The sequence below is a fragment of the Rana temporaria genome, chromosome 3, assembly GCF_905171775.1.
Source record: "Rana temporaria chromosome 3, aRanTem1.1, whole genome shotgun sequence".
NCBI classification, from domain to species: Eukaryota; Metazoa; Chordata; class Amphibia; order Anura; family Ranidae; genus Rana; species Rana temporaria.
The window spans coordinates 259,809,609-259,834,723 of NC_053491.1; the positions used below are offsets into that span (position 1 = coordinate 259,809,609).

The window sequence follows — 25,115 nt, forward strand, 5'->3', positions numbered from 1 at the left end:
GTTCTTTTTAAATCCCGCGATAACTCGCGGCAGACCTCCGCAATGTCTCCTGGGAACAATGCCAAAAGCTCCCAGGAGACATTGTAGCATCGAGGAAGTGACGGAATACCTGCACACTACCCGATGAATCCATATACAGGAAGCGGCCAATAACAAAGCATTACTAAGGTTCGCCTGCCCCTGACAGTGAGTCAAGCTGAGCATCGCCGCTCAGTGAAGGATTGGCTCGGGTGGCTCGGCTGCTTTAGTCCTGCAAAGGGAACTGCTGTAAAAAAAAGTGCAGGAACTTCGTTCCAATGCGTTCCTGCAGGACTTGAGCCCTGCTCCCAGCACATCTGTACCTCCTGCAGTTTTGGGTGTTAAGGCCCGTACACACGGCTAGAAAATCAGAATAAAATTTCGTCCGACAAACGATCTGCCAATTTTCTGATCGTTAGTATGCTGCTTTTGACAGCCGATAACAAATTTTCGTTAGACAAAAACTGGATGTGCAGGCTTGAAAATTTGTGTCTGATGTGACAGCGTCCAAAAAATCTGAAGAGCAAGACTAGGCATGCTCATAAATGAACGAACACATATAAAACAATTCAACACATTACGTCACTTCTGATGTTGAATTTTGTCGTCAGAAAATTTTCTGATGGGGAGTACCCTCTTCACTTTCAATTTGAGACTAGCATCCAACAAAAAACTGATGAAAATTTGTCTGATAATCTGATTGTGTGTTCAAGCCTTTACTGAGACCCGCAATCCCCTAGTTGCTGCCTATAGTAGATTTTGGTAATGCATCTTATATATGGTGTGTTGTTAGTTATAGAAACACCATAGTTAGGATAATTGCACAAGTTCTTTTTGTTTGCCTTTTTTTAACACAGAATCTCGAGGTAATAGATGGACTCTTTAAGAGCTGTGTACCTACATTACTTTGAAAAACAAATTAATTCACAATTGATTTCTGGTAAATTAGAAGCATCGATTGACAGGACACTGTAAAGAATTGCTGATCCTTAGGGATCCATTTAACCAGAGCAGCAACTGCATTGCTATCCATCCCCAGGCTGCAGAATATTTTGCTACCTACAGCATTAATATAACCAAGAACTTCTGCTTCAGCAAGTGACTTAGGAATAGTTCGTGGCAGGCGCTTTACACCAAAATTAACATCTTTATTTTAGTAACGGCTGGTTTTTGGTTTTAGGTGTTGACACATATTTTGATATTTGATATGCTTAAATGTTCTGCAGTGTATTCTTGTTTGTTAGACCCATTGGGGTTTATTTACTAAAGTCAAATCCACTTTGAAGTGCAGTCTCTGTAGATCTGAGGGGGACACGCAAAGAAAATAAAAAAACAGCATTTTTGTTTGTACATGATTAGATGATAGAAATCAGCAGAGCTTCCCATTATTTCAGATCTTCTCCTCAGATCTACAGCGACTGCACTTTCAAGTGCACTTGCAGTGCAAAGTGGAGTTGCCTTTAGACCCCTTTCACACTGAGCTGCCAATGGCATCGGCGGTAAAAGTCTGCTATTTTTACCACTGATGCTATGGGCGGATTTGCTGCCCCTTTTTGCCCGCTAGCGGGGTGCTTTTAACCCCCACTAGCAGCTAAGAAAGGGTTATAACCGCCCGCAATGCGCTGCTGCAGCAGCGCATTGCCAGCGGGATAGCCGCGCTATCCCTTTGATTTCAATGGGGAGGAGCAGTGGAGGAGCGGTAAACACACTGCTTCTTCACCGCTCCAAACATGCAGCTAGCAGGAATTTTTTTACCATCCTGCTAGCGCAACGCTCCAGTGTGAAAGCCCTCGGGATTTCACACTGGAATGAATGGTGCAGCTGTTTGAGGGCGGATTGCAGGCACTATTTTTAATGCTATAGCGCCTGCAAAACGCCCTCAGTGTGAAAGAGGTCTTAGTAAATTAACCCCATTATCTGCTTGTCTTGGTCTGCAGATTTCATTACCAATATACTAATATTTTGTAATGCACTTAATTTAATTTTTAATGCATGCTTTTTACCATTTAGGCCCCATACACACTGCTGCTCATAAACCTACGTTTAGGAGATTTTGGCTGTTTTTTTGCCAAAGCTCCTGAACTCAACTCAATAAAAGCCTATGAGGTCAATTTACTAAAACTGGAGAGTGCAAATTCGAGTGCACCTGTGCATAGAAACCAATAAGCTTCCAGGTTTTTTTTTTAGTTTGTTTGATTTTTGTCAAAGCTTAATTAAACAAGCTGAAGAAGCTGATTGCCTACCATGCACGGCTGCACCAGATTTTTCACTCTCCAGTTTTATTAAATCAACCTCTATGTGTCCATACACGCATAGGCTTTTACCCGAGATTAGGGGCAGCAAAGTGTAAAGGCAGTAAAGCACTCTTCTCCTGAATGCAAAAGAACAGAAACACGTCAAACGTGGCAAAAACGCCCCTAAACATTAGGCACGTTTCGCACTTCAAAGACCAGCAATAAATGAAATTCTGGCCAATGAAACCACTGTGCATAAGGCCTTAATTAGGTTCATATTTAAAAGTTTATATTGTAGGATAAATTGGTTTAATAGTTGGTCACCAATTCTAGTGTATTTCTGAAAATCAGTTATTTGTTTGGATAGCATAGGAAATGGTTGGAACCTCTGATGGGTTTCTAATCACTGTATGTGTCACCCTTGGGAAATGTTATAAATACATCTTGCCAGTGAGGACAAAAATAGACAGCTCTTCTCCATTTTAATTTTAAAAGTGTTTTATTGCTGTTGGTGTCCTGTTTGGGGGAGATTTTCTTTGCTTTTTGTCCTGGTCACACAATATAAGGGGACATCTCCCCAACTGGAAGACCGATGGCAATAAAACCTGGCTGTGGTTTTAACGTGTTCTCATTATTTTTCAGACTATAAAAATGTTTTGTCTAGAGTTCTGCTTTAATACTGTCAGCTCACTTGTTTAGAAAATACACTTTTTAGATTATCTGGCATGTTGCTTCACAGGATAAGTAACGTTGAACCTCTATTTAGCATGTGTCCAAATGAGTGATCTCAACTTCAGTTAAAGTTAGTTTAAGGGTGTATGTTGCCTGGAAGTTTTCCCTTTGGGGAGCAGGATACTTTCCTACACTTTGCCGATTTCCTGTTACTAACTGATGGATGTGGCAGCAAGCCATGGTGCTAAAAATACGTATTAGTCAATAATAGTTTGCATTCAAATGCTCTAAAAAAGCAAAAAGGGAATTTTAAATATCCAGAGCACATGTCAGTGTATGTGAAGAATTGGATTTGTGTAGTTTAATAATCACACAAAATGCCTCAATCGTGTTTAAATCTGTGTGAATGTTTTCACAAAGAGAACTTTTAACAGAAAATACCAAATTATTCCGTATTTTTTTTTTATATGTATATATATATATATATATATATATATATATATATATATATATATATATATATATATATATATATATATATATATATATATTTATATATATATCTCTGGATATATAGAGATGTATATCAATATAGATATCTCTATCTATCTCTCTCTGTGTATGTATTTATGTATATATATATATATATATATATATATATATATACAGTCAGGTCCATAAATATTGGAACATCTAATTCTAATCTTTTTGGCTTTATACAAAACCACAATGGATTGGAAATTAAATGTACAAGATGTGCTTTGAGGGTATTTACATCCAAATCAGGTGAACGGTGTAGGAATTACAACAGTTTGTATATGTGCTTCCCATTTTTTAGTGGCCAAAAGTAATGGGACAATTGGCTGCTCAGCTGTTCCATGGCCAGGTGTGTGTTTATACCTTCATTATCCCATTTACAAGGAGCAGATAAAAGCTGCAGAGTTCCTTTCAAGTGTGCTATTTGCATTTGGAATCTGTCGCTGTCAACTCTCAATATGAGATCCAAAGAGCTGTCCCTCTCAGTGAAGCAAGCCATCAAACATTAGGTGTAACCAAATCAACTGTTTGGAACATCCTTAAAAAGAAAGAATGCACTGGTGAGCTCAGTAACACCAAAAGACCCGGAAGACCATGGAAAACATCTGTGGTGGATGACCGAATAATTATTTCCCTGGTAAAGAAAACACCCTTCACAACAGTTGGCCAGATCAAGAACACTCTCCAGGAGGTAGGTGTTTGTGTGTCAAAGACAACAATCAAGAGAAGACTTTACCAGAGTGAATACAGAGGGTTCACCACAAGATATAAACCATTGTTGAGCCTCAAAAACAGGAAGGCCAGATTAGAGTTTGCCAAACAACATCTAAAAAAGCCTTCACAGTTCTGGAACAACATCTTATGGACAGATGAGACCAAGATCAACTTGTACCAGAGTGATGGGAAGAGAAGAGTATGGAGAAGGAAAGGAACTGCTCATGATCCAAAGCATACCACCTCATCAGTGAAGCATTGTGGTGGTAGTGTCATGGCGTGGGCATGTGTGGCTGCCAATGGAACTGGTTCTCTTGTATTTATTGATGATGTGACTGCTGACAAAAGCAGCAGGATGAATTCTGAAGTGTTGTGTTCAATATTATCTGCTCATATTCAGCCAAATGCTTCAGAACTCATTGGACGGCGCTTCTCAGTGCAGAGGGACAATGACCTGAAGCATATTGAGAAAGCAACCAAAGAGTTTTTTAAGGGAAAGAAGTTGGATGTTATGCAATGGCCAAGTCAATCATCTGACCTGAATATGATTGAACATGCATTTCACTTGCTGAAGACAAAACTGAAGGGAAAATGCCCCAAAAACAAGCAGGAACTGAAGACAGTTGCAGTAGAGACCTGGCAGAGCATCACCAGGGATGAAACACAGCGTCTGGTGATGTCTATGCATTCCAGACTTCAGGCTGTAATTGATTTGCAACCAATTATTAAAAGGTGAAAGTTTGATTTATGATTGTTAATCTGTCCTATTACTTTTGGCCCCTTTAAAAAGTGGAAGGCACATATACAAACTGTTGTGATTCCTACAGCGTTCACCTGATTTGGATGTAAATACTCTCAAATGAAAGCTGAAAGTCTGCAGTTGAAGCACATCTTGTTTGTTTTATTTCAAATTCATTGTGGTGGTGAAAAAATGTTCCAATATTTATGGACCTGACTGTATATGTGTGTGTGTGTGTGTGTATATATATGTGTGTATGTATTCAGTTATGCCTCGTACACACAAACAGTTTTCCCGTCAGGAAAACTTCTGTGACAGCTTTTGGTCGGGAAAACTGGACGTGTATGCTCCATGGCAGTTTTCCCGACAGGAAAACCACCAGGAATCCCGGCGGGAAAAATTAAAACATGTTCTCTTTTTTCCTGCCCCGATTCCCGGCTGTCTTTTTTCCCTGCAGTTTTCCTATGGGAAACACTACGGTGGAGCAAAACCGGCCGCGTGTAAGGGGAAAAAGCTGCCAAGCCGGTTCTCGGGTTTCCCGGCGGTAAAAAGTCTGCCGGGAAACCCATACGTGTGTACGAGGCATTACAAGGAAGTGGCCTACTTCTATAATTTTTCATTTGCCAGCCTCTACAGACACGTTTAAAGATAAAGGGGATCAGTCTTAAGTGGGGAATACAATTGTTGGTCTTCTACTGGAAATGTTATTTGTCTGGCTGCATGTGGCTTTAATATTTAAAACAATACACAAGGGTTTTAAAATATTTTCCAGCTAACCAGCAACAAACCTGACAGAACTGCTTCAACTATTCAGGTTAAAAACAGAAATTGGTTGCATTCATATACAGCCCAATGCAGTCTGTGTGAATGAGCCCTAAAGGTACACCACCAGGTCTGTTTGTGCATTATTTTATGGGTCCCATATCTAGGAACTCAGATAGCTATCAGTGTACAATGAAAGCAACATACAAGTGATGTGAATCCTGCCTAGCAAAAAGGGTATTGTGGGACATTATTTTCTCTCTGTAAGCCCTGTTTTACGTGTTTATTGAAATATCTGCTTAATGAGCTCTGCTTACAAACAAGAATCATCTTGCCCAGTTGGAGGTCTTGTCAGCTCAATTAGTAACAAGCGTTTCTACAGTTAATGATCGTAAAATCATCTCTAGAGTTAATATCCACAATGGAGCTTTTTTTTTATGTTTTGAATACAAAACAAAAGATGTCAGGTTTTTCTATTAACTATATTAAAGGTCACAGTGTAGATCTTAATCTCTGACCACTGGGTTGTAGTAGCACCTTCAGAAATATCGCTATACTGACACTGGGACTGTTGGAGCTCACTACTTGGGAGTCTCTTTTCTTGTTGCTAGCATGTTTTTAGCCCTGTAGATCCCTGTTTGCCTCCCTCTTCTCTTACTCTGGTGATTGAGGCAGCATTACCTTGGCCGGTGTGCCTTATTATGAAATATTTTCCAGCTCTTTTCCTGGGTGGCTGGAGTCTACATCACAAAATGGACCCACCTGCGGGTGTGCGCACATGGTGAATGGCAATTGAGGCTGCAACTTTGTGACCACCATTTTTTTTACATGGGGATCTGTTTGTTTTGTAGTTTCTCCTTACCTTGTCCTCCCCACCAGTGTTGGTTACCTAGGTTATGGATTCATGTTCCCATTTGCCAGCAAGAGATGATGAGTTTGAGGGGTAGAATGCAATGACAATGTCTCCTCAAAGCTGCCTCAGACACTTGCCCTGAATAGTGACTCTGAGATTAGGACCCCTGCTAAAGAAGCCTGGCCCTCTAGCTGGAATGACTGCCTCCTATTTTTCATTCTCTTTGATCACATTAAGCCTAAGGTACACTTCCAGTGCAATTCCTGGGGTTCTGTGGCTTCCAAATCTGTGGACAGTCTGCCTTGCTATGGAGGGATACCCCACTCCTTTTGGGTGTGGGTGAATGTGGGTTAGCCTTGCCAGAATCTGATTCAGAAGCCCCTCAGATTTCTTATTTGCTGTTCTTATTATTCTGCTACCTGCCCCCTCCCTGTTCCTCTCCATTTCCCCTTTCCATATGGCGTAAGGTTTTTGGGCCTTGTTACAGCTTTTTCCTGTCCTTATACCAAAGGGGGTATCCTCATCATTGTTCTGTAAGCTCTAATTTTCTTCACCAAACCCAAAAATTATGTGTGTGATCCATTTCTTTCCCTCCTCAGGGGAATCTTCTGGGTGGTCAGCATATTGGCATATTAAAATGTTCTCTTAATATCTCCACTTCAATGCCACCTATGTTTTGTGTGAACATTCTGGTCTCCAACTTCCATGATGCACTGAACAGTTTTGTCTCCAGGCACAAGATCCTCTGTTGGAGACACGGTTGCCTTAGTAGCTTCTTGGAATCGGTGCCTTGAGAAATGTCTTTTCTCTTTGCAATCCTTTTCTTTTTTTGTTCCATGGGCTCAATGAGACTTCTGGTAAGCCTCTTAGGTCCAGCTTGGTGCAGGCAACTATGGTACTATGAGCTGAGATGTCATGGGATCTTTCCGATGTTCTCAAGTTCAAATGTGTATTTTAATGAACTTAGAGGAAAGGATTTTATGGCAAGTTCAAAAAAAATTTTTTTATGCAGGCTGTAACTCCACTAGTGACATTTCTTCTTCCTTCATTCCTTCCTTCCTCAGTGACATCAGAACAAAAGAATAGGGAACTGGAGTTACCAGCACCAAGAAATACACACACAAATAAAGACATGACAGAGATTCTAGCATAGTTAACTCTACTAAAATAGTGTTTTTGTTGAACTTCCTGTTCCATTGACTGCCTGTTGTCAGGACAGGAAATGATGGAAATCTGTCCAATTGGGACCCAAACAGCAGTAAAATGAAAATGCTGACACATTGTATACATTTCACACATTGTATAAAAGCCTCGGAAAATGTTTAATAAAAGGTTTTGTTTTTCTTTTCCTACAGCACGCAAAACAAAGAAGAAAATAAAAGGTATACAGCAGTCTAACACAACAGCAGTTCGTGAGCTGCCTGAAAGTTCAGTAAAGAGCATTGTCCCTGCCTCTGTAGCACAACTTACACCTACCCTGATCTCCTTATTGGAGGCCATTGAGCCAGAAGTATTGTACTCAGGGTATGATGGCACCTTGCCAGAGACTGCATGGCGTGTTATGTCTTCTATGAACATGCTCGGGGGCCGCCAGGTGGTAGCTGCGGTAAAATGGGCAAAGGCAATTCCAGGTAACCCTTTTTTTATAACTTAAAATATTGTCTTACAAATTGTTTGTACATTTTGGTATTTTATAAAACTAAACTGAATGGTAGCTTTGGTTATCACACAAAAGCATACACATTAATAACTTGTTTTGCCTTTCACATAAGCTTTGGTAGAACTATGAAAATCTTCTAAAACTGCATAATATGTCATCTGCATAAATAAGGAAAGCTTTCTTTATTGCCAAACAGCACAGTCAAGGGCCCTGCAGTTTAGTTGGTCTCTTTTATTGGACAGGTCCACAAGTCAGTGAGACTCATGCTCCAAACTGAGGGCTCTATAGCCAAGTGAAAGTAAGCTTAGATGAGGCACTGAGAATGTTTGTCTATATTTTGATTTTTGATTTTGTTTGTGATCAGCACGTTCACATTGTGAGAATGTAGGACATGTTTGCTTTGGGGTAGTACAGCTTGGTCAAGGACACACCAGCAGCCTTCTGATTGGACAGAGAAGGAGTAGTAGCAACTACACACTGGTGAGATTATGCCTGTGCTCTCACACAGTATTATGTGCAATGCAGTAGAACGCTAAAGGTTTATTCATATTTGTCCTGCCCTCTGAACAGTGATCCACATTTGTATCACTTTCAGGGGGCAATTGATAGGTCGCGAGGAGGTGTAACGTTGCTTTCTCACCACCTGATTTAACCGTGTAAATGCCACATTACTTCACCACAATTGCATGCAGTCGCAAGGCAGTTGTGGCATGGCCCCATAGACTTGAATTGGACACATTCAACAGCAGTAATGCCCACTGAAAGTCGCATACGTTTTTCTCAGGACCGGGAAGCTTAGTATTGCAGCTGCAGTATGTGTACAGCCGTAAGCAGCTGGATGTCCGTGTTCAGGCAGACAAACCGAGGGTAGTAAAACTGCTGCTTAACCAGCTTGTTTTACCTCCTCCTGGCCACTTGTGTGAACAAGGCCTTATAGGCTCACAGTGCTGACACTCTGTTTCCCAGTCTGCATGCTGCTTTACAAAAGTATTAAAGGAAAATTGTATAAAGACAGAAATCAGGCATATAAATGTGTTGTATTTAAAGTGTACTCGATCTTCTCATGGGCAGAACCTCATTTTCCAGCCCTGTCCACTGTCCACATCCCAGGTGTGGAAATTTGGCAGGCAGGCAGGCTTACTCAGTCATGAACATTTTGATCCAGAGGGCTCTCCATCCGGAAGACCTTTCAGGCCCATTGCCATGGGTGAGGAATGCTAAATGTGGACCTCCTTGAACAACAATACTGAACAACAAACTAGACAAGTTTATCTCCAGGTCCAGAGACCCTTATATCTTTCACAGCTCTGGTGGCACCATGGGATCAGTTCAGCCTGGTTTATGCCTTCCTGCCCTCATGTCCCAAGGGCCAATGTTCCATCCTGCTTCTCAATTGCTGGCGTGAACAGCAAGGTTGTGAAAGCCATGATCCCGAGGGACAGGGGCCTTTCAGACTTTGTTATCCCTACCCTCTTGAAGGCTAGGATGTTAACTTCCCATAAAGTCAGCCATTGCACCTGGAAGGCCTACTTTGCTTGGTAAGAGTTGAAAAACTTTGATTCTAGAAAGTACTCTGTGGAACATATTCTGTTCACCTTCCTGTCTGGTCTGAACCAACAATATGGCCTTGAGTACAATTCAGGGACAAATCTTAGCTTTAGATGTTCAGTTTTTAGAGATCTTTGACCACTCACTTTCTAGTTAAGACTTTTGTTCAGCGAGTAGCTCACCTGTATGTTCCTGTTTCCCCCTGGGATCCCAGTCTTGGCCCTTTAGAAGCCACAATTTGAACCTATTGGGGTTTTTTCTTGACTGACCTTAGCTGGAAGGTGGCTATTTTTAGCTCTCACCTTTGCGAGGAGAGTATCTGAGTTGGTGGCCTTATTCTTTAAAGAGCCTTTCTTGATATTGCACAAGGACAAGGTAATCCTTCCTCCCAAATGACGTCTCTGCATTCAACCTTAGTCAGGACATTGTTCCATAGTCTGGTTGAAAAAAGACACAATTCCATCAACTTAACCCTTCCTTATGTCTTGCTCCAAAGTATTCTAAGAGAATTTCCTTGCACTGTTTGGACATGCGTTCTTTGCAAGTTAACCTCTCAGTTACTGCTTCCTTTTCAGAAATTGTATTCCCTTGTTGCCTTTCCTGGGGTCTCACACAAGCATCTCACTGGTTGGGATAATAAAACTGCATTCTTTGTGAAAGAACGATGGTAACAAAGGCCCCCATTCCTGTTTGTTTTTTTAATTTTGATGCAACTCTCTTGCGAACCAATTGTTCCCTCTGTCCAAAATGTGCACTTCACTGTCCTTGAAAAATTGGCCCTTTTCCTTAAAGTGTGGCAAGAGTCTTGGCCTTTAGAATCTGCCTTCCTATGTTGGGCCAATTGTATGTTGGGAGGTTGTTTTGTCTCCTCATTGTATAGGTCTTTGTATTCCTTACTAAACTGCATTGCATTTATTAAAATACTTGCTTGTGTTTTGTTTTGGTATTGGGAATTTAGGACGTACAAGCTTCTGTCTGTGTTTTGCTGGTCTTGACGGATGCATGAATGCAATGTTTGTTAAAGATTGTTCTGAGTTGTTCTGGAGCTCCAGCTACATACAGAATGGCTATATTGCTCCATGTGATCTTTAACAATCATTGGATTCCTGTGCCCTTCAAGCTCTGCCATACACGGAGACAGATGCTTGCTCATCCTAAAGATCCAACACAAGAAAAAAAAGTAACTTGGTATATGCAATGTAGTGAGGAATGCTACGACCTGCGCATTGAGGCGGTAAAGCAACAAGTTAATTGGCCAGAATAGGAGAGCAACCTTTATAGGCCAAGACTCTGGTTAAGGAAAAGGGACATTCTTTGGAGGACAGTGAAGTTGCACACTTTGGACAAATAGGACAACTGGTTCTGTAAATCGAGGAACAACATGAAATCTACTTTAAGATCTATCAGGTGAATGTTCAAGCCGCCGCTGTTGCCATTTTTAGGCGTAAGGTGTTAAGCCATTCCTGACCTGTTTGTTATATGGGCCTGTTGGCATGGTTTTATGTTGGACTGCTTTTGAATCTCCCAGTCGTAATAATTTAAGAAGCCTGCGTCCTATACTTTGCAATAATAATTATTTCCAGTTTTCTGGAATACAGTACAGGACACAGATCCCACCCCCCTGTTCTTCTGATCTCCCAATTGCTTGTTAAAAAACGTAGGCTATCGGAGTGGAAGGGGATTTATTTTTGACAGTGTCCACTCACCTGAAGGTAGCTGCATATAACCCAGTCTGAATGATTTAAAGTGGTTGTAAAGCCTAAATATTTTTTACCTTAACCACTTTTACTGGGCACTTAAACCCCCCTTCCCACCTAGACCAATTTTCAGCTTTCAGCACTGATGCATTTTGAATGACAATTGCGCGGTCATGCGACACTGTACCCAAATTATATTTATATAATTTTTTCCCACAAATAGAGCTTTCTTTTGGTGGTATTTGATCATCTCTGCGTTTTTTTTTTTTTTGCACTATAAACCAAAAAAGACCGAAAATTTTGAAATAAACACAATATTTTTTTACTTTTTTTATAATAATATCCCAATTTTTTTTCCTCAGTTTAGGCCGATACATATTCTACATATTTTTGGTAAAAAAAAATCGCAATAAGCGTATATTGATTGGTTTGCGCAAAAGTTATAGCGCCTACAAAATAGGGGATAGATTTATGATTTTTTTTTTTACTAGAAATGGCGGCGATCTGCGATTTTTGTCAGGCCTTCGATATTGCGGCAGACATATTGGACACTTTTGACACTATTTTGGGACCATTCACAGCGAACAGTGCTATAAACATGCACTGATTACTGTATAAATGTGACTGGCAGGAAAGGGGTTAACACTAGGGGGTGAGGAAGGGGTTAAATGTTTTCCCTGGGAGTGATTCTTGCTGTGGGGGGAGGGGACTGACTGGGAGAGGTGACCGATCTGTGTCCCTATGTACAAGGGACACAGCATCGGTCTCCTCTCTCCCTGGCAGGACGTGGAGCTCTGTGTTTACACACACAGCTCCATTTCCTTGCTCTGTCACTGCCGATCGCGGGTACCCGGCAGACATCGCGGCCGCCAGGGACGCGCATCGGCATCACGTGACACACCAGGCACAGTTTTTCCCCACTGCGCGCCCTCGGCGGCGCGTGTGGGGAATGTAAATAGAAGGAAATCCAGGGACGTCCTCCCAGCAGTTGAGAGCCGCGCTGTGGATGTCTTTTGTCTACAGCGCGGGTCTCAAGTGGTTAATGTATTCCTTGCATTAAGGTAAACAAAAAATAACTGTCAGCAGTGGCGGCTGGTGCTCAAAATTTTTGGGGGGGCGCAAAGGAAAAAAAAATTGCAGTCTCACTGTGCCCAAACGCAGCCACTGTTACATGCCATCAAACGCAGCCACTGTTACATGCCATCAAACGCAGCCACTGTGCCATCAATTTGCACCACTGTGCCATGCCATTAAACGCAGTCACTGTGCCATGCCATCAAATGCAGTCACTGTGCCATCAATTCGCACCACTGTGCCATGCCATTAAACGCAGTCACTGTGCCATGCCATCAAATGCAGTCACTGTGCCATCAATTTGCACCACTGTGCCATGCCATTAAACGCAGCCACTGTGCCATACATTGTCACCACTGTGCCATGCCATTAAATGCAGTCACTGTGCCATCCATTGTCACCACTGTGCCATGCCATTAAAACGCAGCCACTGTGCCATACATTGTCACCACTGTGCCATGCCATTAAACGCAGCCACTGTGCCATCCTTTGTCACCACTGTGCCATACATTGTCACCACTGTGCCATGCCATTAAACGCAGCCACTGTGCCATCCATTGTCACCACTGTGCCATGCATTGTCACCACTGTGCCATGCCATTAAACGCAGCCACTGTGCCATACATTGTCACCACTGTGCCATACATTGTCACCACTGTGCCCTTTAATGGTCGCCGCTGTGCCAATTGTCCCCACTGTGCCCTGTAAATTGGTTTCTTCCCCCTCCGCCCGGCACTTACCTTTACTGGTTTTAGGCATCCACGTCCCACGATGTCTTCCCCCGCCCTCGATGACTGACAGGCGTCTCAGCCAATCAGGTTACTGGTAGCCAGAACCGGCCAACCTGATTGGCTGAGGCGCCTGTCATCTTATTCAAGGGGCGTACAGTCTGTGCGCTCCGAGAATAAGCTTCCGGGACCCGAGGGCTGTATTGGGAAAGCCTATCAGAGCCGCTGGCTTTGATAGACATTTCCCTACAGCCAACCAGCTGGCGTTATTCAGATGGCCGGACATTGAGCGCCGACCATCTGAATAACAGCGGCAGCGGCGAAAATAACATAGATTCGTGCAATGCATGAATCTATGTTATTTGACTCAGTGGCGGTGAGAGCCAGAGGGGGCGGCGCTCCAGTGCCCTCTATGGACGAACCGCCACTGACTGTCAGCATCCCCCTTTTTACTTACCTGAGCCCTGATTCGATCCAGTGTCATTCACATCTGCAGCTCTTTTCCCCCCTCACCTCCAGGTCTCGCTAGCTTTGCTGGGGCACTGGGAGTCAATGGCTCAATGGTCAATCAAAGCCAGTGGCAAGGGAGCGGGGGGGCCAGAGCCGAGACCCGCTGTCTGTGTCAATGGACACAGCAGCGGGGTTCAGGTGTGAGCATGCATGAGTGCATTGGACAGAGGGGAGGGGCCAGGAGTGCCAATAGGTGACCAATGGCAAGGTTTATTTATATATATATGCAATATTTGGTGACTCTGAAAGCCTAGTTTAGATCGGAAAGTTTTGCTACATGAATGGGTACTACGAAAACTGTGGTTATAGGCCATGCAATACAAGAGAGCACTATCTGTGACAGAGTGTATGCCTCTTATAATATTCCTTATTCTCCTGTGTATATACACATTTGTTATTGTTTTGCTTAATTTGTTTTGCTTTTTGTTTTGCTTTGCTTTGCCATTGGGAGCAGATTTTTACTACTATTTATTTATTTTCAGGCTTTAGAAATCTGCACCTGGATGACCAAATGACCCTTCTGCAGTACTCATGGATGTTTCTGATGGTGTTTGCCCTTGGATGGAGGTCTTATAAACAGTCCAATGGGACTGTGTTGTATTTTGCTCCAGATCTTGTCATTGATGAGTAAGTAATAAATTATTTGGCAGACATAGAAGAGGAGGAGTGGACAATGCATGTGGGGGGGGGGGGGGAGGAGGAGGATATTTGAGGCTGTTCTGTGCAATACCCTTGCACAGAGCAGATAAGTATAAGATGCTTATTATCGTAATTAAAATTGCATTTAGAGATGCTTTACCTGATAATTTCAGTTCCACTCTTGTAGTCCAGATAAAGCAAGTTTTTTGAACTAGTGCTATAGGGACAGGTATGCACTTGACAATATTCGTATGGTGTGATTGCCATCTTCCGATATATTAACTGCAGTTCCCAGTGTAATATGCAGTATGTAGTCAACAGAATATTGAAGGCCAAAAGTCTCTTTGCACTGACTATTTACTGTTCTGAATGACGAGTGTGTGATTTTAGCATGATGGTTTACTTGTTTCCCTACAATCCTTATATTACATTTTAGGCGCTCTATAAATTATGGAAAACCATGCCTGCACTTCTTGCTTGGCACATATCTGTACAGTAACGTGAATCTGATACTCTCTGCTTTAAGGTCATTATTTCAAGGTCAGGGCTGTAATTATTTTTGGCACAAATGCAGCATGACTCAGTAGACTTTTTTCCTGCTGATAATCATTTAATTCTATCTTGCTATTGTGCTAATGAGCATTCCATGCTGTTTCCATGTAAAGCAGTTGAAACATTTTCACAATGCTTCCAGTAAATGTAAGCTAAACACATCTCCTGCACCTTGGATATACAATGAGGTTGATTTACTAAAGGAAAATAGTCTGTTCACTGCAAGTGCACTTGCTCTAGATCTGAGGGGAACATGCAAGGAAAATTAAAAAAGACAGCTTTTTTATTTGCACACAATTGTATGATAGAAATTAGCAGTTATCACCAGAGCCATGCCTTGCATTTAATGGTTTTGAAAAACTGTTAAAGTGGTTATAAACCCTTATATATACCCAGTAAGGTGTCTAGTCTCAGGTAATACACAGAGATGAAACAAATCTTCCTACAATACTGTAGGTTGTAACTGTTTATCTGCAGCCAGTTGTCCAGTAGATCATTCTAAAAAACACAAATCAAAGGCTTGAAAAGCAGGGGGTAGGGATCTGACGGTGGGTTTACGCCCACTTTTACTTAAAAAATAACTGACTTTTTAAAAATCAGAATACTTATCCATGGTGTGTTAACATTAGGAATTAAGCATAATGTATGGACTGCAGCTGGCATAGGACACTAGGCTATAGATAAGATTAAGTGGAAGTTGCTGCTCTATGAAAACACAACTATATACAGTTCTCTTACAAGTCTTATCTGTTGTCCTTCTTATGTTACCAGATTTCAGATCCAAAGCTTGATGGCCAAATATATTGCAGACTGGCAAGTAGGTGAAATGTCAAGGCGCCTGATCTGCTCAGATATAGGAGGTTATTAATAACTTATATCTACTGTATAAAATTGTCTCCCATCCTCTCATATTTACAATTTCCAGGACATGAATTATAACATTTCCCATGTGTTACCATTCAGAGATGGAGAGGAGGAAGCAATGTATGCTTGAATTCGTAAACACCCGTTACTGTTCTTGGAAGAACAGTTAATGATAAAGGAGTTAATTCCACTCTTATGAATAGCTATAGAATGTACCAGCATCATGAATACGTGAAAACTGATCCTTAAGACCCCTTTCTCACTGAGGCGCTAATGTGAATGCCCAAGGGCTTTCACACTGGAGCGGTGCGCTGGCAGGATGTAACAAAAAAAATCCTGTAAGCAGCTTCTTTGAGGCGCTTAAGGATCAGTGTATACACCGCTCCTAAAGTGCCCCTGCTCACTGAAATTAATGGGCAGCGCCAGTGCATTTAACCCTTTCTACTGCTAGCGGGGGGGGTTAAAAGCGCACCGCAAGCGTCCGAAAAGCAACACTAAAAATACTTTACTGCCAAAGCCGGGGCGCTGTGAGTGTGAAAGGGCTCAAAGTGAGTTGGGTACTGTACCTGGTAACTCAGTTTTAAGGTAACTTTCAAGTTGGCACTCAAGTGAGATGTATCCATCCCCACCAGACAGGAAACGTCACTTTAGCCTACACCTACACTGATTGACAGTAAAATAATTCCATTTGTATTGTCTAATAAGTATTTTTGTGACTAAATCATACATTACTAGCTTAAACCCTTGTAGCAATCACTCCTAGGTTACATCTTTCGTAATGGAACATAGGAAAGCAAGATCATGTGACCTGATATTAGGAGATATTGTGGGGCTTTCACAATTTATTTTTATAAGTGCAGGGGTTCTCTACTAAATCATATCTTTAAGTTTAAAGTCTTGGTTTTTAAAACTGAGCTGGAATGAATAACCTCCCTCCCAGCACTGTTTGAAAACACCTGGGAGCATGTAGTTAGTACAAGCAAATTAGCGCAAGCTGAAATTAGGAAGCTTAGTGATTTGAATTAGCTGCCAAAACACATCACAATGGATCTAAAATAGAAGCTCTGTAATAGTACCTTTGCATTTTTGGCCACACAATGCACTGTAAAATATCACAGTGCAAAATGTGTGTGATGGGTTGCCATTCAAACTGAATGGCACTGCAGTGCACCAACACGCGTAGCATAGGTTATAACAATTCAGAAAAATACTTCAATAGACCCCAAAAACTACCAAATTAAGTAGCCTAAAGGTAATTAAATAGTAAATCTACCTCTTCTCAGTAGAACAGGTGGTGAAGAAACAGAGGCCTTGGCAGTAAGAGGTAATTGGAGAGGATTAGAGGAAGTAAGCATCCAATTTATGAAACTATGGGGGAGGCCTCCTAAAACTGGCGCACACAGAATCTGCTGCAGCTGTGCATAGTAACCTGTCTGGTGAAACAAAGAGGGATTTTACTGTAGAATCCATCTTCAAACAGGTGTGCAGGAGGCCTCATATTGCCTGCTAACCACAGGTCAGTGGCTACTGACAACATAATGACCCACCCTAAATCGTGGGTCAGCAGCTGGGTCCATCGGTCATTCCTAAGAGGTGAATTTGGCTAATTTTCCGAAAAATTCCCCAGTGGTTCAAAGATGGTTTTGGCGATACATGCACTTTAAGTTTAGTAGGTGGCGAGTGTTAAAGAATAAGTGTACTTTTAGTGCCCATCTCCTTCATAACCCTCTGCACAGAGTGAGCACTGCAGAACCTTTCTCTCATTGTATGTGAGTTTACAGGAATTTGGAAAAATATACATTTCAAAGGAACTCATAGAGTGTGTTTTGCTAAAGATGTAGATATTACAGTTCAAAATAGTTGAGTACTATATTCAGAAATGAAACAAAAGTTTAGAAAGACATTGCTACAACAAATATTTTTTCAAACTTCGTCAGACACACGTGTGCGTGTGCCATCGTTGGGGTGAAGATTGTCTGGGGGGGGGTGTATGAGGATAAGGGAGTGAAGCTAAATGGAAACAAGGTCAAAGTACAGATTGCTTTAAAGACAGAAGTCAGGGTTAAAATATGGTAGGAGAAAATGAGTAGACCAAGAGTTTAGCCCCAATTTTCTCATGCAGCAAAACCCAGCGCAAGACCTTTTCTTAAAACTTCTCACAGTCTGCCAATTCTTTCCTCATGCAATGGGATTCTTTTTTTTTTCAGTGGAAGGCCCATTCACAAATGTGGATAGCCCTTTCTACCTGAATGAAAGAAATCCATTGTGCACATGCTTGAGAGGTGCAGTAACTAGATGGTAAGATTTTGAAGAAGCTCTATGGTGTCAGCAAAGTTATACTGTGAATATCACCAGAGCATTGCAGTTTTGATGAGTATATCCAGCAGTAAATAGGGCTTTAACGTATTACCCAGTTATGGCTGTGCTTCTTGGCCAGCTGTATAGAGGCTTTATTGTTATGGAAGGTGAGGTGAGGTAAGCAAAAACTTAGACAAAGGAGTGGCTGTGGACGTGGTATACTTGGATTTTGCCAGGACATTTGACACAGTTTCCCACATTTCCCCTTATGTCTAAAATAAAGTCTACAGCCTTGGAAATTTTATTTTGTAAATAGAAAATTGGCTACAAGACTGTATTTAGAGAGTAGTCAGTGATTCATATTCTGATTGGATAAATAATATAGGGTCTGGGATTAAAGGATACCATTTCATTGTTTACAGATGACACCAAGCTATGCAGTGGAATTACATCCTTACAAGACAGAATTTTATTTTCTCATGATCAACATGCATAAATACATAAGTGGTCCATATAGTGAACTTGGTGTGGAGTTATTCATTTTCAGGTCATTACAGAGGACAAGGGGGCACTCTTTACTACTGGAGAAAAAAAAGATTTACCTTCACATATGGAAAGTCTTCTTCACAGTTAGAGCTGTGAAAATGTGGAATAGACTTTCTCAAGAATTGGTTTTGGCCAGCTTAGTAGATTGTTTTACAAAAAGAGCTGAATGCATTGCTAAATAAACACAATATACCTAGATATTAATATTTAGATGTATTAATGACAGGGGTAATTGATCCAGTGAATATCGAATTACCTTAATGCGGGATCAGGAAGGATATTTGTTTACCAATTGGAGTGAATTGGACCATGCTTTATGGTTTATTTTTTTTCCTTGCCTTCCTCTGGATCAACTGTGGACGAGCAAATAGTATATATGGAGGTTTTCTATTTGTGTGTGATTTTTTTTTTTTTATGTTTTTATTATTAGTTGAAATAGATGGACTAGTGTATTTTTTTTTATCCACTTCCCGACCTCCTCATGTACATATACGTCAGCAGAATGGCACGGACAGGCACATCCACGTACCTGTACGTCCTCTGCTAGACGTGGGTGGGGGGTCCGATCGGGACCCCCCCCGGTACATGCGGAGGTCGGGTCCGCTCGGGGAGCGATCCGGGACGACGGCGCGGCTATTTGTTTTTAGCCGCGCTGTCGCGATCACTCCCCGGAGCTGAAGAACGGGGAGAGCCGTGTGTAAACACGGCTTCCCCGTGCTTCACTGTGTCGGCGCATCGATCGCGTCATTCCCTTTATAGGGAAGACAGGATCGATGACGTCATTCCTACAGCCACACCCCCCTACACTAGTAAACTCACACAAAGTAAACCCTAACTCCTACAGCGCCCCCTGTGGTTAACTCCCAAACTGCAACTGTCATTTTCACAATAAACAATGCAATTTAAATGCATTTTTTGCTGTGAAAATGACAATTGTCCCAAAAATGTGTCAAAATTGTCCGAAGTGTCCGCCATAATGTTGCAGTCACGAAAAAAATCGCTGATCGCCGCCATTAGTAGTAAAAAAAATAAAAATGCAAAAAAACGATCCCCTATTTTGTAAACGCTATAAATTTTGCGCAAACCAACCGATAAACGATTATTGCGATTTTTTTTACCAAAAATAGGTAGAAGAATACGTATCGGCCTAAACTGAGGAAAAAAAAAATTTATATATGTTTTTGGGGGATATTTATTACAGCAAAAAGTAAAAAATATTGCATTTTTTTCAAAATTGTCGCTCTATTTTTGTTTATAGCGCAAAAAATAAAAACCGCAGAGGTGATCAAATACCACCAAAAGAAAGCTCTATTTGTGGGGAAAAAAGGACGCCAATTTTGTTTGGGAGCCACGTCGCACGACCGCGCAATTGTCTGTTAAAGCGACGCAGTCCCGAACTGTAAAAACCCCTTGGGTCTTTAGGCAGCAATATGGTCCGGGGCTTAAGTGGTTAAATATGTGAAACTAAACTGACTATCTGACTGTTGCATGCAGTGTGCAACATCCCAAGTGCCCCTAATCCCAGGGTACCATAATGCACCCATAACATTCCCATTAGCCCACCACTGTGATGTGACCATCAAAACCTGTAGAAATAGGGGGAGGGGGGCAATACTAACCACTGTCGAAGTCAAAACTTGCTAATCATGAAAGCTTGGCATACAGAATACATCTAATGCCTGGTACACACAAGGAGAATATCGGACGAATGACCGTCCATTTTTTATTGCATGCTAGTCTCATATCGAAAATTAAGAATTTACTAAAGTTGTGAAAATTCTCGTAAGACAGAATAAAAATTCAGAAGTGATGTAATATGTTGTAGTGTATTTGTATAGAATTTTCAAAGGACAACTGTACTGATTAACCAGTTAAGGACGGAGTCTCTTTGAGATTTGGTGTTAACAAGTTAAAAACAGGTTTTGTTTTTGCTTAGAACCCCCAAACATTATATACTTTTTTTCTAACGCCATAGAGAATAAAATGTCGGTCATTGCAATACTTTCTGTCGCACCGTATTTGCGCAGCGGTCTTACAAGCGCGTTTTTTTTTTGTTTTTATTCACTTTTTTCCGATAAAATACACTTCTTTGAATTAAAAACTAAGACAACAGTAAAGTTAGCCCAATTTTTTTTGTAAAAGATAATGTTACGCCAAGTAAATTGATACCCAACATGTCGCGCTTCAAAAGTGCGCCTGCTCGTGGACTGGCGAAAAACTTTTACCCTTAAAAATCTCTATAGGCGACGTTAAAAAAATTCTAAAAGTTGCATGTTTTAAGTTACAGAGGTATTCTAGAGCAAGAATTATTGCTCGCAGTTACCGATCGCGGCGATAGCTCACGTGTGGTTTGAACACTGCTTTCATATGCAAGCACTGCTTACATATGCGCTCGCTTCTGCACACGGGCTCGGTGGGATGTGATTTAAAAAAATGTTTTTTCTTATTTATTTTACATTTTATTTTTACACTGTTCTTTTAAAAAAATAAAAAAAATCCACTTTTATTCCGATTACAAGGAATGTAAACATCCCTTGTAATAGAAAAAAAGCATGACAGGACCTCCTAAATATGTTTTTTATATCTCATATTTACACAAAAATGCAATAAATTTTTTTTTTTTTATGTAATAAAAAAAAAAAAAAAGTATCTTTAACCACTTACCCCCCGGACCATATTGCTGCCCAAAGACCAGAGTACTTTTTGCAATTCGGGACTCTGTCGGTTTAACAGACAATTGCGCGGTCGTGCAACGTGGCTCCCAAACAAAATTGGCGTCCTTTTTTTCCCACAAATAGAGCTTTCTTTTGATGGTATTTGATCACCTCTGCGGTTTTTAGTTTTTGCGCTATAAACAAAAATAGAGCGACAATTTTGAAAAAAATGAATATTTTTTACATTTTGCTATAATAAATATCCCCCAAAAATATATAAAAAAACATTTTTTTTCCTCAGTTTAGGCCGATAGGTTTTCTTCTACATATTTTTGGTAAAAAAAAATCGCAATAAGCGTTTATTGATTGGTTTGCGCAAAAGTTATAGCGTTTACAAAATAGGGGGTAGTTTTATGTCATTTTTATTATATTTTTTTTACTAGTAATGGCGGCGATCAGCGATTTTTTTTTTTCGGTACTGCGACATTATGGCGGACACTTCGGACACTTTTGACACATTTTTGGGACCATTGGCATTTTTATAGCGATCAGTGCTATAAAAATGCATTGGATTACTATAAAAATGCCACTGGCAGTGAAGGGGTTAACACTAGGGGGCGGGGAAGGGGTTAAGTATGCCTGGGTGTGTTCTTACTGTGGGGGGGGGTGGCCTCACTAGGGGAAACACTGATCCTCGGTTCATACAGTGTATGAACCGAAGATCAGCATTTCCCCTGCTGACAGGACCGGGAGCTGTGTGTTTACACACACAGCTCCCGGTCCCCGCTCTGTACCGAGCGATCGCATGTGCCCGGCGGCGATCGCGCCCACCAGGCACACGCACGGGAGTCGGGGGCGAGCGGTGGGCACGCGCGCGCGCCCCTAGTGGCGGCTGGGAGAGAGGACGTCATATTACGTGCTCTCGCCCAGCAGAGCCACCTTGTGGACGTATTTCGACGGTGCGCGGTCGGCAAGTGGTTAAGAGCTGTGGGCGGAAGGGACGTTTTGATGTCGTTTCCTCCCTACAATAGTATGGAGATGGGTGGGGGCCATCTTCCCCTCACTCGTCTCCATACCAAGCCACAGGGAGGACCCAATTGCCTCCGCCACTACCGACGGCTCCGGTAAGCTGCGGGGGGGCACCTGAAAGGGGACCGCCCGCTGAAGAAGAGGATATCAGGGTTATGGTAGCTAGCTGCTGTCATAATAATGGTATTCCTCTTCAAAATACCGACGTATACCGATGGCGGGCGGTCCGGAAGTGGTTAAACAAAAATCGGACAAGAAATATTTTCGTGCTTGTCCCATCGGATAATTTAGCATAAATTGTCGTGACCGCTTTTGAAAGATGTGTACTAATAATCAGATTATCGTATTATCGCTTAGAGAGCGGTATTTTTCTTCCGATTTTCTGATCGTGCATACGGACCTTAAAGGTATGTTTGGCCATTGCTTATAGTCTCTACAGTGCTAGAAGGTGTTTTTTAACATCTTGAGACCTGTGATAAAATAATCCACTCATGTTTGTACTGTTTTTTCTGTAAGACTGTTTGCTAAAGGGTGCATACACTAATATACTGTATATGTGAACACTCCACAGTTATGCAAATTATAGGAGCATCCTTTTAAATGGAATACTTCAAAACTCACTCAGATTAGAATTTAAAACTTGTATTAACTGGAAAAAAAGTAATTAATTTATTATCATTAATATGAAATTATCCATACTTTATATTTCTTAACATTTCAGTGCAGAAACTGATGTTAAAACTGATACGTTGCTGTATTAAATTGTACATCATTAAGTTTAGTTAATAGCTTGCCTGTGTTCATCATGTGTAAGCACTATACACTGCTGTATGGGCTTCTGAAACTGCCCTTTTGACAGAGTCTAATAGTTTTTATTGGTCACATTTTGAAAATAGTGTAGCATTTTGAGATTTTAATCTCCTTAGTAAGCATGCAGCTGAAAAGAATTATGTCTGTTAACACGTATTCAGAGCTGTGACTTGGAATCAAACATTCTTCCTCCAACTGTATCCCTTTTATGGCTTCTCTCTGGGCTCATATTGCATAACCAAAGCAGAGTGCTGTAAACAGCACAACTGTAGTTTTACAGATGAAAAATACCATTGAGCTAATTAATAAAAGCCTTCAAAATTTAGCATTTTCATATTCTGGAAAAAGGATCTGTAATAATTTTCACTAAGAACACCTTTCTTTGTGCTGAAAATAATGAAAATGGTGTTAAAGCCATATCAGGGCTAGATTTCTGTCATTGGAATCTGTAGACACACGCTTGGTACCCTTCTGCCAGGATCAACTCTTTCTTTCTTTTTTGTTTTTTTTCTGCACCTAACCTGGCTACGGATATGGTGACAATGTGTTAAAAAGCATACAGTGGCAAGAAAAAGTATGTGGACCCCTTGGAATTATCTGTTTTTTTCTGCAGTAATTTCCAATACCTTTACCTTATAGAGATGCTTTTAAATGACCTCAAGAAAGCCGTTCACACCAGACACATCGCTATAAGGTAAAGGTCTGAGCTCTGACTGGGCCATGCCAAAAGGTGCATTTTATTTTTCTGTGGTAGATTTACTTCAATGCTTAGGGTGATTGTCCTGCTGCATCCCTCGACTTCTATTAATCTTCAGCTGTAGGACTTATTTACTTAAACCACCATACATTCATCAACCCAGCCACTACGACTCAGGTTGGATTTAACGTCTTATTAACTAACCCCTCTCGTTTGCTCACCTGCCTTAAATAACCTTCCTTCCTTCCAGAACATTCCCTGGTGCCATGTGACCTAACACCTGCCTCTTTATTGGCCCTAGCTTACCTTACCTATACCCATTACCATACAGGTGTGGGAAAGAACTACCCCCTACCCCCTAGGGCCTAACTACTACCTATTACCCGCCAGGTGTGTGAGAGAGGGGAACTAGAATCTCCCATCTGCAACATTCCCATGGGTTCGGGGGGGCTTAAAACAGCTCCCCTCACTCACATTCTTCCTAAACAATTAAACTTTTGTTGCAGCAGTCCACAAAACATTTTCCCAGTAGCAATGTGGTGCTCTTTGGCAAACTGCATCATGCTCCAGGTGGCATCTTGGCTAGGAGCCCAGTTCATGGAAGAGTACCCACAGTATTAAACTGTATCCATTTATAGACAAAGCTGTCGACTGATGGATGCCTAAACACTTTGGGATTGCTTTATATCCATTTCCAGCCGTAAGTAGATCAACTACATTTGATCATATGTTTTCAGAGATCTTCTTTTTGCGAGGCATGGTTCACATCAGCTGATGCTTCTAATGAACAGCAATCTTAAAATGCTTGAATGCTTTTTTTTATCAATCAAAGTAGTTCTAAACCACACCTCCAAACTCATTTCATTAATTGGACTCCAGGTGTGCAAACTACTGACTCCAACTAACTTTTGTTAAAGTAATTAGTCTTTGGGTTCACTTACTTTTTCCTCCAGTCCTATGAATGTGAATGGATGCATTTAATAAAGGCATGAGAAGTTAAAATGATTTGTGTGTTAATCGCTTAAGCACATTGTGTTTGTCTATTGTGACTCTGAGGATCAGATCACATTTTATGGCAAAATACTACAGAAAACCAATTAATCCCCAAGGGTTCACATACTTTCTCCTGTCCCTATATATAAGATGAACAGGGAAACATGTGAACAGGACAGGTGGATTACAAATCTGGGAAAAACTTGCTTGATGCCCAAAAAGATAAAATAAAAAGCACTCACAGATCTAGTGGTGCGACTTATAAGGAAAGGGTGGAACCTTATCCT

At 41.3% G+C, this 25,115-nt stretch overlaps 1 protein-coding gene across 4 annotated transcripts in view; it reads left to right on the forward strand.

Moving 5' to 3' along the window:
- The window catches only part of NR3C1 (nuclear receptor subfamily 3 group C member 1), a 228,300-nt gene that overhangs the window by 191,731 nt on the left and 11,454 nt on the right, over positions 1-25,115 (forward strand). For all 4 annotated transcript variants that reach the window (XM_040344599.1, XM_040344598.1, XM_040344600.1 and 1 more), the window contains exons 5-6: positions 7,885-8,160; positions 14,229-14,373. In XM_040344599.1, coding sequence (XP_040200533.1) covers positions 7,885-8,160; positions 14,229-14,373 — 421 coding nt within the window. The remainder of the gene's footprint in view (positions 1-7,884; positions 8,161-14,228; positions 14,374-25,115) is intronic.